Raw genomic sequence first — 17,824 nt, 5'->3', positions numbered from 1 at the left:
GCACCTGGATATAGTAGGTGCTTAAAACTGAGGCCAGTTTGCTCCTTCAGCAGCTGTTACAACTACTTCTGCTAGTATTACTACTATTACAAAATTAACTACTGTTACTACTACTGCTACTTTTTTCCTCTAAGCTCTTTCTAGGTCCCAAAGCCCGTAATTATCTTTTGTTGTAAGAAAATTTATCTCATTTCTAATCAGTTGCAACCTTTGGTGAGTATTATGACAAACCACAAAAGGCCATGTTTTGGGTGGATGGTGCCTGTGTTTCTTTGATGTCTAGTCCAAAAGAACCATAGAAAGAGATAAACTACGGGTCCAAAAATCTTATAGCCGTAAACCACATAAGCCACAACTGTGACTTGTAAAATAAAAAGAAAAAAAATAGCACTGGAGACTTCCCTGGTGGTACAGTGGCTAAGAATCCACCTGCCAATGCAGGGGACATGGGTTCCATCCCTGGTCGGGGAACTAAGATCCCACATGCTGTGGGGCAACTAAGCCTGTGCCACAACTACGGAGCCCAAGTTCTAGAGCCCTTACGTGGAAAGATCCTGCATGCTGCAACTACGACCCAAGGCAGCCAAAAATAAATATTTAAAAACAAAAACAAAACTTCTTACTTCATTCTCCCCCAGGTAAAGCCAGAGAGGATTTTTAAAGTCAATAATTACGCTGGGCCTCACAGTTGTTGTTATTTGCTCTGGGCCAGTAGTTATGAACAAGTTTGATTTAAAAATACAACAGAGCAGAGAGAGGGTTTTCATGTGATTATTTAGTCTCTAGGCCCAAAGTTTATTCTTCTAGTAGTGAAGTTAAAAAAAAGGAAGGGGTTAGAAAGATCTAGGAAACTTATGAGTGAAGCAGAGGGAGGGAATTCACCCCCCGCAAATAGCAAATAACTGCAAAGAACGGGCACCTCATACAACTGCTCCCTGGAAATGACTCCAGTGCAGACTCGGTGCCACGGGCTGAGGTGAGGGAGGTGGGAGAAGGCACTTGGAGAAGTGAAAGAACAACTGCTAGAATTACAGTGGTTGTGAAACTTTCTCAGGCATGATTCAGGGTTTTACTTTTAACATACCCTCCACCATTCTAACTAGAGAACTTCACCCGTGCTCCTGGGCTCCAGCCTCCTTAGCCACTAATACTCTTTACAGATCACGAGGCACTGGTGTAGTTTCCTAGCTTATGTGCCAAATGGTCTAGTCTGGACTTGTCTTCAGTTAATTTCAAGCAAACTGCAATAAATATGATTTAGGGTTGGGAAGATCTAAAAATTTACTGCACTAGAACACAGGAAGAACTTACTTTATGCCTAGGATTTATGCCTATGTCAAATGCCTGAAAGGTTCAGATTCAACAGCATTTAGGCCTAGGGACCCAAGTTAGCCTTAAACTTCCACTCTAAACTAAGGGCTTCCCCGGTGGCTCAGATGGTAAAGAATCTGCCTGCAACTCAGGAGACTGGGTCCAATCCCTGGGTCAGGAAGATCCGTTGGAGAAGGGAATGGAAACCCACTCCAGTATTCTTGCCTGAAGAATTCCCTGGACAGAGGAGTCTGGTGGGCTATACAGTCCAAGGGTTGCAAAGAGTTGGACATGACTTTCAAACTCAACTAAAGTCTTAGGATTAACTCTAATCCCAGTTCATCACTTCAAAGCAGCACTGTCCAGTAGAATTTTCCACTCTGATGGCATCTATTTCCAAAGCGATAGAACATTCATGTCTACTCTGTCCAATCTGTGCGTGTGGCTAATGGCTACCATATTGAAGAATGCTGTTCCAGAGAAACATCTCTGGCAAAATTCACTAATGACATTTTCACCATCTACTTGAGCAGGCAATTTCAGGCTTCACTTGACTAGAATTCTCTACAAGATTTGACTCTATTGACCATTTCATCCTTGAAAATCTCTCTTCTCTGGGTTTCTATGACACCATGGTTTCATGACTCTTCCCATCTTTATATTCTCATTCTCCTCTTGGGTTCCCCCCTTTCTGCCTGCCTCTAATATTAGGATTGTCTAGGGCTCACGCCTTAGTTTCTGTTTCTTCTCTACACACTCTCCCATTCCCAACAATTGTTGAGCACTCAGTATGTAGGTACCATTCTAAGTACTTTATATGCATCATCTGGCTTAATAATCACTACTTGCATAAAATATAGGTACTATTATTATCCTTGTTTTACAGGTGAGAAAACAGAAGCTTAGAGAATTCAAGGTCACAGCTAATCTTGATGAAGCAGAGTCAAACACAGATAACTGACTCACGACCCACATGCTTGATGACCATCATTAAACTGATGACTCTGACTTCTGTACCTGCACTTGAGACCACATTTCTCACTGTATATTTCCACCTGGATGTCTTAAAGGATTTTCACATTCATTGTATCCAAAAGTATAAGCTCTTAATCTTCCCACCTATACTTCATTCTGGAGAAGGTGATGGCACCCCACTCCAGTACTCTTGCCTGGAAAATCCCATGGACGGAGGAGCCTGGTACAATGCAGTCCATGGCATAGTAAAGAGTCAGACATGACTGAGTGACTTCACTTTCACTTTTTACTTTCATGCACTGGAGAAGGAAATGACAACCCACTCCAGCGTTCTTGCCTGGAGAATCCCAGGGACGGGGGAGGCTGGTGGGCTGCTGTCTCTGGGGTCGCACAGAGTTGGACACGACTGAGGCGACTTAGCAGCAGCAGCAGCAGCATACTTCATTCTCTTACACTAGTCCCTGTTCTGACAAGCACCATCCACCAATACTGGGGGTCATCTTACCCTTCCTCTGTTCCTCACTCTGAATCCAGTAGATGCCTCTTGAATTAATTAGCTCTTCACCCGTCAGTCAGTACCTTAATATAGGCCTTTTCATACTTTACCTGCAGTAGTCTCCTAACTGGTCTTCCAGCTTATAGTTTCTGCCCCCATTCACGTTCATCCACTAAATTACCAGTTATTTTTCTAAAATGCAAATCTTTCTATAATATGAAAGACTGTCTAAGACCTTTTCATGAGCTCCTCACACAAGCCCTTCCATGATATGATCCCTGCTTTCTTATCTGCCTGTGTTCTCCACATCGTACTCTTTATGCTAGCCACACCAAATAATCTGTATTGTGTAACTAGGACATGGTTACATCAAGACCCCTGTTCAGCCTATTCCTCTTATCCAAAATGCTCTCCACTTCCTCTATCAAATACTTCCTCCTCTTCTAAGACTCAGCTAAACTTTCCTCTCTTCCAGGAAGCTTTTCCTCACCTTCCCAGGTGGACCAACCCTTCCTCTTTGGTGCCCTCTGTGTTCCACATTTAAACCTCTATTACAGCCTTTACCATATCACTCAGCACTAATTTGAAGTGAAGTGAAGTGAAAGTCTCTCAGTCATGTCTGACTCTTTGCGACCCCATGGACTATACAGTCCATGGAATTCTCCAGGCCAGAATACTGGAGTGGGTAGCCGTTTCCTTCTCCAGGGGATCTTCCCAAGCCAGGGATAGAACCCAGGTCTCTCACATTGCTGGCAGATTCTTTACCAGCTGAGCGACTAGGGAAGCCCACTTATTTAGATATCTGTATACCCAACTTATCTACCCCTTAAAAGCTGGAACTACCCCTTATTCAACCTTGATTCCTTGATACCTGCTCTGTGCCTAGCACCTTGTGGGTGCACTGGCCCGAGAACACAGAGACTCCCTGGCTCCCCAGACCTGATGCAGTATTATGTACCAGTCCTGCCACTTGTGATACAGATGCACTTAATCTTGGGAAGAGATTCTGTAGACCACAAAAATAAGTCTACAGCTGGACCATCCATGATCTCCCTCCACAGATGAGTTTTACTTGAGAGCAACTCCAGTTACAGAGATGAAAATGAGTGTGACTTCATGCCCCACCTGATAGTGATGATCTGCCCAACGCTCAAGTCCAAATCATTCAACTGCGCAATAAACACGGCCGCCACCGCTTCATAGAGTGCAGTCCCATCCATGTTGATCGTAGCACCAACGGGTAATACAAATCTAGTGATCCTCTTGTCCACCCGGTTCTTCTCTTCAGCGCAGCGGAAAGTGACAGGCAGTGTTGCTGAACTGTGTGATAAAAAGAGAAAAGATATGATGGCCTAGGAATGCTGGTCCTCAATCCCTGCCTGAAGTGATACCTCAGTTCTAGAAACTAAATCGAGAGCTCAAAGCATGACGGCACTTTTGGTAGGACCAGGCATCAGAAGTCGCTGTGCTTGTCACTGTCCCCAGCTATGACACAACCCCCTCCTGGGTTGCAGGCCCTGCCAAGAGGGCAAGAAATATCCAGTAGGGTGAAGAAATATGTGTAAGGTCAGAAACTGGGGAGATCATTTCTCAAAGGCAGCTACAAAACTCCCCAGCTTCATCAGGTGAGGTGAGACTTGATAAGGCTTGGCTCACAGATTTCTTCCAGAAACCCCTCTTCTTTAAAAAAATTTTTTAAAAAAATATTTGCTTATTCATTTGGCTGTGTGGGGTCTTTTTGACAGGCAGGCTCTTCAATCTTCACTGCAGCATGCCAGGCCTCTTAGTTGCAGCATGTGGGATCCAGTTCTCTGACCAGGAATTGAACCTGGGCCCCCTGCATTGGAAGCACGGAGTCTTAAACACTGGACCACCAGGGAGGTGGTGGTCCACCAGACACCCTCTTCTCTTTACCTGGAGGAGATCATGAGAGCTGTCAGAAGAGCCTGAGCCATTCCCATGGCGAACTGGAAAGGGTTCTTTCGTACAATTATGAAATATATCAGTGGGAGAATTATAATGGAGTGGATTGCAAGCCTGTAAACGGGAGAGAGAAACAGGTTCACAGATGATATTATCTCTTCATTTTTTTTTTCCAAATAGCATTTTTACTCATGATATCATTCCAACTTTCATTATGGTCCAACGAGAAAGAGGACAGGAATATATGTCTCCATGGAACACATGGGGAAAAGGAGACTCAGCAAATCAAATATCTTGTCAAAGTTGGTGGCTAAGCCAGTAGCTGAGTCCACATCTCAGAGCTCACAGAATAGTTATGTCATGCTGCCAAGCCCTGTACCTGCTTTTCCTGCTGTGCATGCTAACATGCTTTCACTTCCTTCTGCTATTGAATCCTTACTCCTCCTCTAAGACTCAGTGAAATCTCCCCCTCCTCCTGGAAGCCTTCCCTCACCTTCCCAGGTCCAGCTGACCTTCCCCTCCTTGGTGACTCTGGCCATAGTCCTTATCACAGTCCTCAACCTGGACCACGCCGCTATCCAGCTGGACAGCACCAGCATCTAAGAGGGGAGTCAGGGTTTGTAAGGGGGAAGTTATCCCTGCTCTCCTACAGTCATCTTTCATGACTGACCCTCTTTTCTTTGTCATTCCTACATTCCAAACTATTGCTCGTTTCACAAACCAAAGGGCTTAAAAAATGAAACTGATTCAGCAGATGCCATGTAAATGGCAACTTAGAGTTTACAGATCAGTTATGTGAAGCTGAAGTGGTCATTGAAAAAAATAGATCCTGGAGGTCAAGAAAGGGATCTTACAGACAGCCTATGGCTTAGAACTATGAGAAACTGACTTAGTTTTCTGTTAGGAACCTAGATAGGTTGATGGGGGCAGAAACCAGCAGAACCCTCTCATTAAATAGCTCAGCATAATAAATCTTAGCCATACCATGGCCTGGACACAGCCCCTGGCCTCCAGTAAGGCAGATGGTCCCACCTCCATTACTACCGGGGCCCTGGAATTTAACTCTGGCCTTTGTCTCCACTGACCAGCATGACTCTGATTTTAGTCAAAACAGATTAAGAACCAAATCCTATGCAGTGGATATTCCCCAGTGCAACTGAGTTCCAGCAGGTGAGCTGATTCCTCCAGTTGAGTGTTTGGGGGAATTGACCTCTGTGAGTCAAACTGATGATGGTTAGTCATTCCCCTGGTCCAAATTTCTTAGCATATGTGACATATCCTGCTCCTGGACCGACATCTGGAGGCACCATTCATAACCTATCCCACCGCATCTCCCCTCAAGGAACCAGTGCGTGTGCTACAGGAAGTATGCACACAGCTGTCTCCTGCTTTGCACAGTTCCTACCAACCTGAAGATTCTCCAGCACCCTCTCTTATGATGTAGGGTGTGACAGTGCTTACCCAACAGGGTTGGAACCCATCCCACTCCTGCTTGCTCCAGTCCAACTTAATTTAGGCCCTGCCTAATTTCTTTCAGGCTCAGGGTACATGGGGACTGTTCTTACTTGTTTGGTTGGTTTACATCCTTGAAGAAGGGAAGGCCAGGAGAGGGCCAAGAGAGGCTACCAGTGGGTTTTTCTCTTAAGAAATTATTTTAACACAGCTAATAGAGGCAGTGGCAAAGCATGGTCCAGGCTGTTCTGCCAAGATCTGGAAACTAGCACAGTGTGATCCACCTCCAGTTCAGCTGTTAAAGGGCAGCCCTTCTCTCCCCTGCTCTCTTATCTCTGAACCTCATCTTTCCTTGCCTGAGGGAGAGAAGCCAGTTTCACCAACTGAAACCTGGCCTCTCAACAGCAACTCATTGGCTCAAATGAGGTTTCAGTGTCTTCCCTTGAGTCTGACATACCCACTCAGGACGGTGGCCATGTAAAGGCCCAGTTTGCGGAATATTTCCCAGTCTTCAACTTCTATGATCTTCCCGGCAATCAGGAACAAAATACCAATCGGCATGTAGCTAGAAAGTAAGCACAAGAAAAGACATACTTCTGTCATCAAATATTTTCTCAGGGTGGAAATGCTGGGAAAGAAACAAGCCAGGGCATATACCTCGGCTTGGGGTGTGCCCTTAGCTGGGAGGGGCACAGGATATACACAGTGAGGCTAAGGTCTCAGTTTCAGCCCAGCTGGACTACACTGGCTATAGGTTTCAGCACCCCTGTGCACCGTAATCTCTACCCACCTATGCCACCATAAGGGGCACTCTGGTCCCTAGCCCACGCCTTGCTCCTGTGCACATACACCCTGCTGACTCGTGTCCGCAGGTCTCTCTCTAGCTTGACTCTCCAATCATGGCCTCTAGGCTCTTTCTAGACACAGTCATCTTGTTTCCCAGGTAGTGGGATCAGCAACAGAGCTAGTTATGTAATAGCTCTGTTGTGATAGCTCTGTCTGTGGAGCTATCATTATATGCTTTGCGTTGGGTTAGGTATTTCACATGTGTCATTCACTTAATGTACTTCTCCCAACTCGAGGGGTAGACTTTATTTATCCTTTTTAACAGATGATGAAGCTGAGGTTCAGCAGCATTAACTGAAATAACTAAACCCTTTACTGTCACTGTCAAGGTCTATACTCTGAACCAACTTGCTGTGAGATAAGTGGGGCAGAGGTCTCCCAGGCAAGGTGGACTTCTCAGCATCTCCAGACACAGGGCAGATGCTCAGGTGGTGCAGCTGCTATGCTCACCTATGGCAGCTTTCATTGGATGTATTAGGGCCCATGTGTACCTACTGTATTCCTTCTGCATGGAGCCTGATAAGGAAAGCAACCTGTGTTCTGGAAAACTCCTTCAAATCACTCCTTTAAGAATTCTTTCTTACATAAATGCTGCGTGGTTACAATGTGATCAAGGACCTTGGCGGAAAAGACAATGGCTGATCTCTAGACTTTCATTAGTGACCTGAGTCCTAAGTAATACATGGAATTAGTTAATACTGTAGTGTCTTGCCCTCTCTAGGGTGAGGTGAGTTGAGAAACATAAACCTTTTCCTTCTAGTTTTGAAGGGTCAGCCATCGGGGGAAGCAAGATGGCATTAACCGGTGTGTCTGCTCACCACATAATGATCTGAACGATTTTCATGGTTGCATCACTCAGAGCATTGAAGAAATCCACCAGAATCTGTCCCCTTTCTCCCATTTTTCCAATGACAATTCCAAAGACGAGGCAAAAGACGATTAAGCCCAGGACATTTATGCCATCTGAATACATGCCTACGACTTTGTATTCCTTTGTTTTGTTCTGTGGATCAAAACCAAGAAAATAATATTGATGCGTGATTATAATCTTGTTAGAATGCATAGGCCCTGAAACAGGAAGATATGATAGCCAAACAAACTAGTGACCTAGCAACAACTTAGGATCAACAAGTTTAGGAGCCAAAAAAAAAAAAAAAAAACAAACAACCACCTACACATGTATCAAATTTTACTGCCCCCACCTCTGGCACTGAAGTTTGAAGTGTTTTTTTTTTTTTTTCCCCCTCTCTTTCAGTGAATCTATACTTGAAGATTTCTTTTGAAGATTTCTTATTCTGGGGTGTTTTAAATTTTTAATAACTTTAGGCACTTTGCAGAGTTATTTTAACTAGTAGTTACATTAGGAGTCTGCATAAAAAGATACAAATTAATAATGCAGGAAGCTCAAAATATTTACCAGTGCAGACATTTTTAGGACACTTTACTATCTATTTTATCCTGATAGTGAACACAGGAACATTTTTTACTACCTCTAACCTTAGATAACCAATAGGATTTTATTTTAGATAAAAATTAACCAGATATCTACTACTATGAACCATTTCTTCATTTTATCCCAGGTAAGAATAGCATGGGGACTTTCCAGGTGGCTCAGTGGTAAAGAATCCAGCTGCCAATACAGGAGATGAGGGTACAATTCCCCGGTCGGAAAGATCCCCTGGAAGAGGAAATGGCAACCCACAACAGTATTCTTGCCTGGAGAAATCTCATGGACAGAGGAGCCTCTGTGGGCTGCAGTCCATGGGATCGCAAAGAGTCGGACACAGCTGAGTGCACACACACACACACACGAGTAGCATGAGATATACCAAGAGATAATCCAATCCTAGTTGTGCAGCATGAGCTTAACAAAGATTTCACAGGAAGATAACATATTCTGAGTGGTGCAAACTAGGTTTCTAAGGAATTATGTGGATGAGCCACTGGGGTACCAATTATTTCTTACTTATGATCTGACGTGATCAGACGCATATTTACGCTATAGCCCGTGCAGTGTGTTAACTGCACAGGCTACAGTGTAAGGTCTTAAAATGCAGCTGGATAGACAAGACTAAGTGTGAGAAACATGAGCCAATGATAGCAAGATGGTGTGTAACTAACGGCACAGCTAAGCTATGAGTTACAGGCATCATGTGGAGACTGGAGACATGAATGTGGGCTGTGAAGATAGTGAAGGACAGGCCCGAGGAGCAGGCAGCCAGGAGATAAGCAGAGATCTAGAAAGCAGACTCCAGAAAAATGGCAAGGAAAGGCAGCTATCACCACATACCAGGTCTCTGAACTCTACTCATCCTATCCAGCCGCCACACTACTTTAGACCTCCCTATTCTATTAAGGAGTATTCTGTTCTTTCCAACTGTAATATTTATCACTGTTCACATGAGAGCATATATCACATGTGCCTTTTCTCTGTCATAATCTCAGTGCCCATCAGAGCTTGGCCCATGGAGAGTGCTCAGAAAAATCTCTGTGGAACCGTATCAAGAAGCAAGAGTAGGAGTTTATTGAGGAGTTGGATCTGGATAGAATAGATTGGGCTCACCAAGAAGTAAGCTGGGAAACCAGGGATGAGCCAGGTCATGGAGTACTTTCTGTAGGAAAAAAGAGGGAGCTAACTGTGGCCTATTTAATGTGAACTCTTAAATCTACTGCATTTTTTTTTCCCTTAAATTTTTCCTTCCTGAGTGAAGGCAGAGTACATTCAGGAGAAATCTGCTACACTACTATAAATGTACTACTTCAGGCCAACCTGATCTAATCTCCAGCTGGAGGAAGAAATGGCAACCCACTCCAGGTTTCTTGCCTGGGGAATCCCATGGACAGAGGAGCCTGGCAGGCTACAGTCCATGGGGTCACAAGAGGTGGACACAACCTAGTGACTAAACCACCAGAATCTTGAACAATGAAATCCTAAAAGTTCTCAGAGCCAACTGATTCCATTGATAAGTTTATGGCAAACTCCTGGTGGCAAAACCTCTCCTGAACTGAGATGAGGCTGCTGCTGCTGCTAAGTCGCTGCAGTCGTGTCCAACTCTATGCGACGCTTTAGACGGCAGCCCGCCAGGCTCCCCCACCCCTGGGATTCTCCAGGCAAGAACACTGGAGTGGGTTGCCATTTCCTCCTCCAGCGCATGAAAGTGAAAAGTGAAAGTGAAGTTGCTCAGTTGTGTCTGACTCGTAGTGATCCCATGGACTGCAGCCTACTATGCTCCTCCGTCCATGGGATATTCCATTCAAGAGTACGGCAGTGCGGTGCCACTGCCTTCTCTGGAGATGAGGCTACAGATAGCCTATTTTTCTTACTTTGTAGCCAATTTGTAAGTTAGTTGCATTTCACTTAAAAGATGTTGTGTAATATATAGTACACACACCACCTGGCCCTTCTAAAGTGAAAAACTCTGGACTCAGAATCACATTTGGGCAGAGAGTTTTAAATAAGGAACTGCAGGCCTGCTTTCCACGTTTATGTGGTCTTGCAAATCTAACGATGTTCCCAGAGATGCCCAACTCAACTCTGGGTGGCAGAGACAGAAGTGACAGGACTCATTCTTTTCTCTGTGTGGTTCAGTTGCTCTTCATTATAAGGGGAAACAGAGGATTAGGTTCCTAGGAATCAACAGTCACATCATTTTGGTCAAATAATCAATATGAAACCTTGTTTTCTCTGTGTTTTAGTTCAAAGACACCTTATTTAATATATATTGTTTAATCATTAACATTGAACTCACTTTAACTCCTGCCTGAATGAGACTTCTCTAACATGTGTATTTTCTCATATGGAACATCAGCCTTCTTGCATTTGGGAACACTAACTAGCCAGCAGTGCAGCGTGATGCTTGGGAGACATTTCAAACAGTGCAATTACCAAGCTAATGCACCAAACTGAGAAACATGTGGCAAAGACATGCCGCACAAAGGACACATCTTTACCATTTAGAGCTGAACCAGGGAGGGGATGTGCGTATACATATAGCTGATGCACTTGGTTGTACAGCAGAAACCAACACGATGTTGTAAAGCAATTATACTCCAATAAAAAAGGAAACAAACAAATTGCTGAACCAAGAGGGCAGAACACAGCCTTGTTCAACCTCAGCTGGGACATGTGCATGGGCAAGTTACATTTTTCACCACTCCTAGTGTGTCTGTGAATGACCGCACCATACTGATTTTCAGGTTACAAATGCATTTTAGTACATAGGCAAATTCACAAATGTGGGATCTGAGAACAATGAGGATCTACTTATTTCCAACTCCTGCTCACTCATGACTTGGTCCCTGCCTACTGGGGAAGGGAGCAAACGAAAGGATGTAAGTGGTACCTTGGAAATAGCAGTTGTCATGATGACTGTGACAGACGCTTCGGTGCTGTTTGTCCCTGGCTCCTCAGAAAGCTTCACTTCTTCACGTGTGGTTTTGTACTGCATGTTGGAGGGGGGAAAGGTCAAAGAAATAAACAAAAAAATAATTTTTAAGCTCCTAAGGTTAAACCATAGGAATGTTACTTTGGCCAGATAAGTGTCACTGAAAGTTTCTACCTCTGAGGCCTCTATCGGTGTTGGTTTTGGATGGTACTACCCCTGAGGCTTTGGAAGCAAAACTGGGATTGAGAAATCCAACCCCCTGACCACCACAGCCACCATTCAATGGTGTCAAAATGTTCTCTCACTTCTGCAGTAAGGGACCAATTAATGGAGCAACAATGTAGAAGAAAGCATAGGTTTTATCTTTAGGTCCTTTAATAGATTCTACAGGAATCCTGTCAATCATTTTTGTTTCTATTTATTTATTCATTTATTATTTTTAACCTGGGGAAAAAACACCTCATCACTTTAAATGTAGTCACCATGACTTTAATAAACATCAAGAACTATATGGTTGTTCCAAAGTCAATAGACCCTTTAGGGCTATTACTATAGCCCTAGTGAGATTTCTGTTGAATTCCCTTCCTTCACCTGTTTGATTCTGCTGAGCTTCAGCAGAGAGGTTTAAGAAAGAGCTAGTATATCATCACACTGGGCATAAATGTTACTCCTACAAGGCTCTGCCAACACCATGAACCTTACAAGTGACCACTGTGGCTGAACCGCAAATGCGCCCCCTAAATAGAGGTGGTTCTGTGCCTCTTGGAGGTTGGCAGGGAGCAATTTAATTGCCATTTTTGTTGGTCTACATAGAGGTCTCTGTTTGTGTAATTTATGTAAATGAATTCAGCAGCTTGTGATAGACTCAGCTGTCTTAAAGTACATAGATAAACAAGAGAAGAAGGCTTAAAGGAAATGAAGTGAAGAGATTGTGAAACTTCCCTAAAGGAAAAAAAGTGGCTTTGTTACATTGCTCTGTAGAGTGCCAGCAGTGGGCACGTATTGATGAAAGAAAAGACCAGATACCAGGAACACTAACCACCCACACGGGTCACATACTGATTTCCCAACATGGGGGTGGAGGTTACCTTTTCCAATTGCATTATATCTGCAGATAGTCTGAGCTTCTTCACAAATATAAAGTGGTTCTCCGAAACTACGTACTAGAAGCCAGATTTGAAAACATTCATTTGACAGGTTCCTGACTTGCTCCAGTTGAAACCTTTTGGGTAAAAAATGAAGTCTAAGGGAAAAGGGAGCAGTGTAAGCTACGATAGGCATGCTGCTATGGCTGGAAAGACTGGGGTTGACAGGTCACCTGAAATTTCTCCATTCATAGGTATTAATACATTGCCCATTTTTGATGAGTGATTTCCATTTCTTAGGTCATAGGAGAAAAAAAAAATCTTAATGGGTAAGGAGGAAGAGCAGAACAGCTTGAGGGCAAAAATCATTATTCTTACCTGCTGAAAACAGGCTTGGACAAGGTTCTCAGGGAACATATTCCTGTTGGACACATGAAAAGCAGTATCACATTAAGACAAAAGTGGTTTTTGTTTGTTTGTTTTTGTTGCACCTAATACGCTGATGGAAATGAGTATGCTATAGAATTAGTACTCTGGTTTTGGTCTCACCTTTGCATAATGCTTCCTTGAGATTTCTTTTTCCCTGCTGCTGCTAAGTCACTTCAGTCGTCTCCGACTCTGTGATCCCATAGATGTCAGCCCACCAGGCTCCCCCACCCCTGGGATTCTCCAGGCAAGAACGCTGGATTGGGTTGCCATTTCCTTCTCCAATGCGTGAAAGTGAAAAGTGGAAAGTGAAGTTGCTCAGTCATGTCTGACTCTTCACAACACCATGGACCACAGCCTACCAGGCTCCTCCATCCATGGGGTTTTCCAGGCAAGAGTACTGGATTCTTTTTCCCTACTGAGCTTCAGTTAGGGGATAGAAAGCTCTCCTAACTAACCATCACACTTAACTGATTCATTGAGTAGCCAACACGGTTGCTTATCCTTGGTGAAATATGTACTAGCAGATGGACATACACAGTTAAGAGACTTCTTTAATATTTTGCACATTTCTGTTTTAATAAATGAGAGTCAACTGCACTTGTTCCCAAATTCTTTATGCCAGTTTCAAATATCATTGTCATTATTGAATGAAATATTATGTAAATAAATGCAATATGAGTGTGAAAAGGAAGGAGCAGTTTCCATAAGAACTAAGCTGGAATGCCTGGAAATTCATTCAAGGCAAGTGAGTAAAATTTCTGTTGTTGTGTTAGGTAAGGGAAGACAATTGAAATAAAAAGAACAGCCGGAAGAACTCAGCTTTCAGCTTTCCTTGCAATTTCTAAGGGTTTTGTTGCTCTACTTCATGAAAACTGAGCCTGGAAATTGTAGATGATGCATTTATAAAGGCAGCCTAGGCAACAGAAATATGAAATTACAATCAACTGACACAAAGAAATGACCTTGGCCCAAAATAAAAAAAAAGGCAAATAAATGCATGTAAGTTTTAAGCATAAACAAAATATGTAGTGTATATTTATGACTCTCTACTTTAACTGATGTTTTTTAAAATTAACTGACCAATCTGTAGCCCTGATTGTTTCAGATAAGAGGGTTTCTCCTGTACAGTTAAAATTTCAAGATGGCATTAGCAGAACATTAAACCAAGCATGGGGCCCTGTGCAACCACAAAGGCTGTATGCCTATGAAGCCACGCTGCTGGCCGGACACCCACCTGATCAGGTCTAACATGGCATCCACTGTGCTAACTTCAGGGGTGTTCCCTGTCCTGTCAATTTCATTCACTTTCTGGGTGACACCAGGCTTGATGCTCACCACCAGCACGATACCTGTAACCAAAGATAGCACCCACAGAGCATTAAGAATCTCCCAGGGCACCTGATATCTCTTGTGCATCCATCTTAGAGTACCAGGCAATACTGGGATAGGGACCCTGAGAAGTCTACCCAAAACACCGAGCCTCAGCAGGAACCTCAGCAGAATTACTGCCTTAATTACTTCCCATCTAACTGAAGCAGAAGGAACTCTTCCTGTGTGTTTTAAAAAAATGAGGGGCTGCACTCCAGAACTGCTTCTGGAAACATTTGCTGATGAGAATGCTCTTTTCTTCTTTAGCTTAGGAGATCAGCCTCGGCAGGGGTTGGGGTGAGAAGGACTTATTTTCCAACACAGGGTACTCAGCATCTTTCTGTAACTTTTACCCACAGATGCTGGTATTTTTCTGGAGGGTCACAAAGAATAAGCCTTATCTTCCTGTCATACCACAAGCCATCAAATATCTGAAAAGCTGTGTGTAACCTACAAAAGGATTTGGGTTAGGGAGTGTTGTTCTGTGTGACTCTTTTGGGATGCAATGAGAACAGGAGTTCTAAGGAGAGAAAGCTGGTCTTGCTATAAAGAAAATCTGTCTAAACAGAGGGCATCTGGGACTTCCCTGGAGGTCCAGTGATTAAGACTTCATGATTCCGCTGCAGGGGATGCAGGTTCAATCCCTGGCCAGGGAACTAAGGTCCTGCATGTTGTGTGGTCAAAAAAGAAAAACAAACAGAATCTGAAAGCACCATTTTGGAGCTAATAGGTTCCTCTTGAGGTGTCCAAGTAGAGGTGGGAGGTTTTAGGAAAGACCAGGTTGATGGGCTGGAGGGGAGTGTAGAAAAGGCTCCATGCCCTTATCACTCTTCTCAAAGAGAAATGCCCCTCCAAGGGGGCAGGACTTAAGGGTGTGAATGCATTAGTTTTGCTGATGGGAGGAGTCACTGGGCAATACAGGGGCCATGAATGGGTGTGGTCTACGCTCCCCTCTCAGAGTTGCAGAAAAGATATCAGCCCAGCTTTGTTCTTTGTGTTGGCCTCCCTCAGGAGCCTAATGAAATGTGGTTTTGGTTTAAGGCAGGGTTCAGGGCCTCCTAGGTTGCCTGGCCTAATACCATTAACATCTTACCACATCCTCAGTTCATCAAAGCAGAGCTGTAAGGGTCAAGCTGGCTGCAACATTTGAATACACTGCCCCCCTCTCTTACCACTCAGGGCATCCTTCCTAAAATGTCATGCTAGGTCACAAAGGATGGACCATACTTTTTTCACAAAAGTGTCAAAGGTATATAAGCAACCACAGTCGCTTATTAGAACAGTCTCCCTCTTTCAAGTGAAATTTATACTTGGCAAGACTTCTGTTAGCTCTGGGTACTATGTAAAATTTGAAATGTACCGAAATGCTATCTTTCTGGAAATACTTTATAATTATACTCAAACCTACTATTATAGACTACTTATCAAGTTTAAAGAGTAGCTCTTTACTTCACTTTCTTCGACCCAATGATCCGGATAAGGTGCAGAACTGTCCTTCTCTTTCTGTTTATTTACTAGAGACATTAATAAGCAGTACCATGGCTGAAACTCAGCCAATATATTTGTTCATATAAAAGGTTTAGTGCTGACTTCAAGCCTAACAGCTTCATAGCAGTTTAACAATTGTACCTTCTGATCTTTAAAAAAGTGTGCATTTAAAAAAACCAACTACTTTTAAATGGAAAGTCACAATTATACAGAAAAAAAAAAAAAAGGATTCAGAAATAAGTCTTACCTAAAATTACGGCAATGAGAGTGGTACAGAAATAATATACGACAGCACGCAGACCAATTTTTCCAGATACGTTGGAATCCAGTGTAGCAACACCTGAAAGGGTGAGAAGTCAAATTATATTACTCGAAGAAAAATTTCCAGGACTGGTGGCAATTCAATCCTCAAGGTTTGGAAAGAGCTGAGCAGTATGTATTTATCTGCTAGGCCTATCTCACACATTTTGTTTGAATAAATGCATTGAGCGAAAGAACCATTTCAATATTCCAAATGCAGAATTAAGAGACTGAAGGCTAGTAGGGGGCAAGATCCCCTCTGGCTAAATCCTCACCACCTCAGCTCTTAAGTGACTGCTGTGTCTGTGGCTCGTGAGAGGGGTGGTCAGGAGACAAGTAAAAGGAGTTCCCCTTTGGCATCTGCTCTAAGAACTTTACCATTGTATCACTTGACATTCTTTTGGGATTTGGTATTAGGGGAAAGTTTACCTTAAAGAACTGAGAAGGTTCTTTCATCACATAATAAAAATTGTATAACTCATGATCATTTCCCTTTCTGCCTTTTCTCTCAGGAATCTGAGAGTCAACTAAAAAGATAACTTTTATGTGTGATTATCAAGTAATATATCTGTTCATTACAATTATCTAAAGAAAGGAAAAAATATAAAGATGAAAACAAAAATCACTTCATGTCATCAGCTATTGTTAATATTCTGGTGAATATTATTCCCATATTTTTTTCTCAATTTTTTGTCAACAGGGCTGAGATAGTTTTATAGTTTATAATCCTCTCTCTTCTAAATACAATAAGCATTTTGCTTACTGTTACAAATTCACCCTGTAGATAATTTTAAAGACAACATAATCTTCTGTCATGTGGCTGTACCATAAGGTATTTAATCATCTCCTTAGTGATGGATTTTTAGACGATAGCAGGACCAAATTCAATAATAAAGCACCGTCATTTCATTATCCTTCCTGGCTAGCAGATTTCCTTCTCTTCATGATTTTCAAATTGCTTTTATGTTTAAAACCATATTCTGTATGGCTTTGATTATGAGACTCCTTAAAACCCTTGTTTTAATAAATTGGGATATAAATAAAAATTTCTGAGGGCACCAATCATCTAAGAAACTTATGACCACATTGTTTAGATCTAGTTTCAAAAGGTCTTTGGATGGGCGAAAGAACCACTTTTGCCTCGTTTCAAATGGTCAGAAAAATGACTGAATGTTACTTGACTTACAGTGGTTGTATGGAATGCCAAGGATAGATACAGAGGTGGAAAGCATATATCCCCGCTTGCTAGAAACCTTTGCCCTCCATCAAAGATGTTCATATAAATGTGGTCAAATGATGCATCTCTCTAACTGGACTGCTTCTGTGATACATGAAGCCGGGTTGAGAAGCAACCAAATCATCTTTCAGCAAGTTGTCATTTGGAAGTTTCAGACTACCCTGTCCGATTTCCAAAATGAGAATCACATTTTGAATCAAATGATTACCACAGAAAATGATTTTCTGAGTTTTCAACACGCATGAGTTGCTCCATAACTGTTACCCTGAAGTGCACGGTAGCAGGAAAAATGAAGAGGTTACTACAAGGCAGCCCCAAGGAAAAGGTAGTAAACATGCAGGCTATCAGCAAACACAAGTCGATTTTATATTCACTCCTCACGCTATAAAAGGCCTATCCATTTTTTTTTAAGTGACTAGGGGATTACGCTCCTCAAATATAATCATACATAGTTGACGTTTGGGAAAAATCTGTAAGGAAGCTATGATGACGATGATGACAACAGAAAAAGACATCTCTCACTCGAAAC

At 42.8% G+C, this 17,824-nt stretch overlaps 1 protein-coding gene across 1 annotated transcript in view; it reads right to left on the bottom strand.

The window, feature by feature from the left end:
• Positions 1–17,824, bottom strand: part of SLC1A1 (solute carrier family 1 member 1) — a 74,642-nt gene that overhangs the window by 6,378 nt on the left and 50,440 nt on the right. The window contains exons 3-10 of the mRNA XM_004004350.5: positions 16,006–16,098; positions 14,137–14,251; positions 12,852–12,894; positions 11,347–11,445; positions 7,822–8,006; positions 6,615–6,722; positions 4,697–4,819; positions 3,908–4,102 (exon numbers count right to left, since the gene is read on the bottom strand). Coding sequence (XP_004004399.1) covers positions 3,908–4,102; positions 4,697–4,819; positions 6,615–6,722; positions 7,822–8,006; positions 11,347–11,445; positions 12,852–12,894; positions 14,137–14,251; positions 16,006–16,098 — 961 coding nt within the window. The remainder of the gene's footprint in view (positions 1–3,907; positions 4,103–4,696; positions 4,820–6,614; positions 6,723–7,821; positions 8,007–11,346; positions 11,446–12,851; positions 12,895–14,136; positions 14,252–16,005; positions 16,099–17,824) is intronic.

The sequence above is a fragment of the Ovis aries genome, chromosome 2 (genome assembly GCF_016772045.2).
Source record: "Ovis aries strain OAR_USU_Benz2616 breed Rambouillet chromosome 2, ARS-UI_Ramb_v3.0, whole genome shotgun sequence".
Classification (NCBI taxonomy): domain Eukaryota; kingdom Metazoa; phylum Chordata; class Mammalia; order Artiodactyla; family Bovidae; genus Ovis; species Ovis aries.
This window is presented reverse-complemented; position numbering and strand designations above follow the sequence as displayed.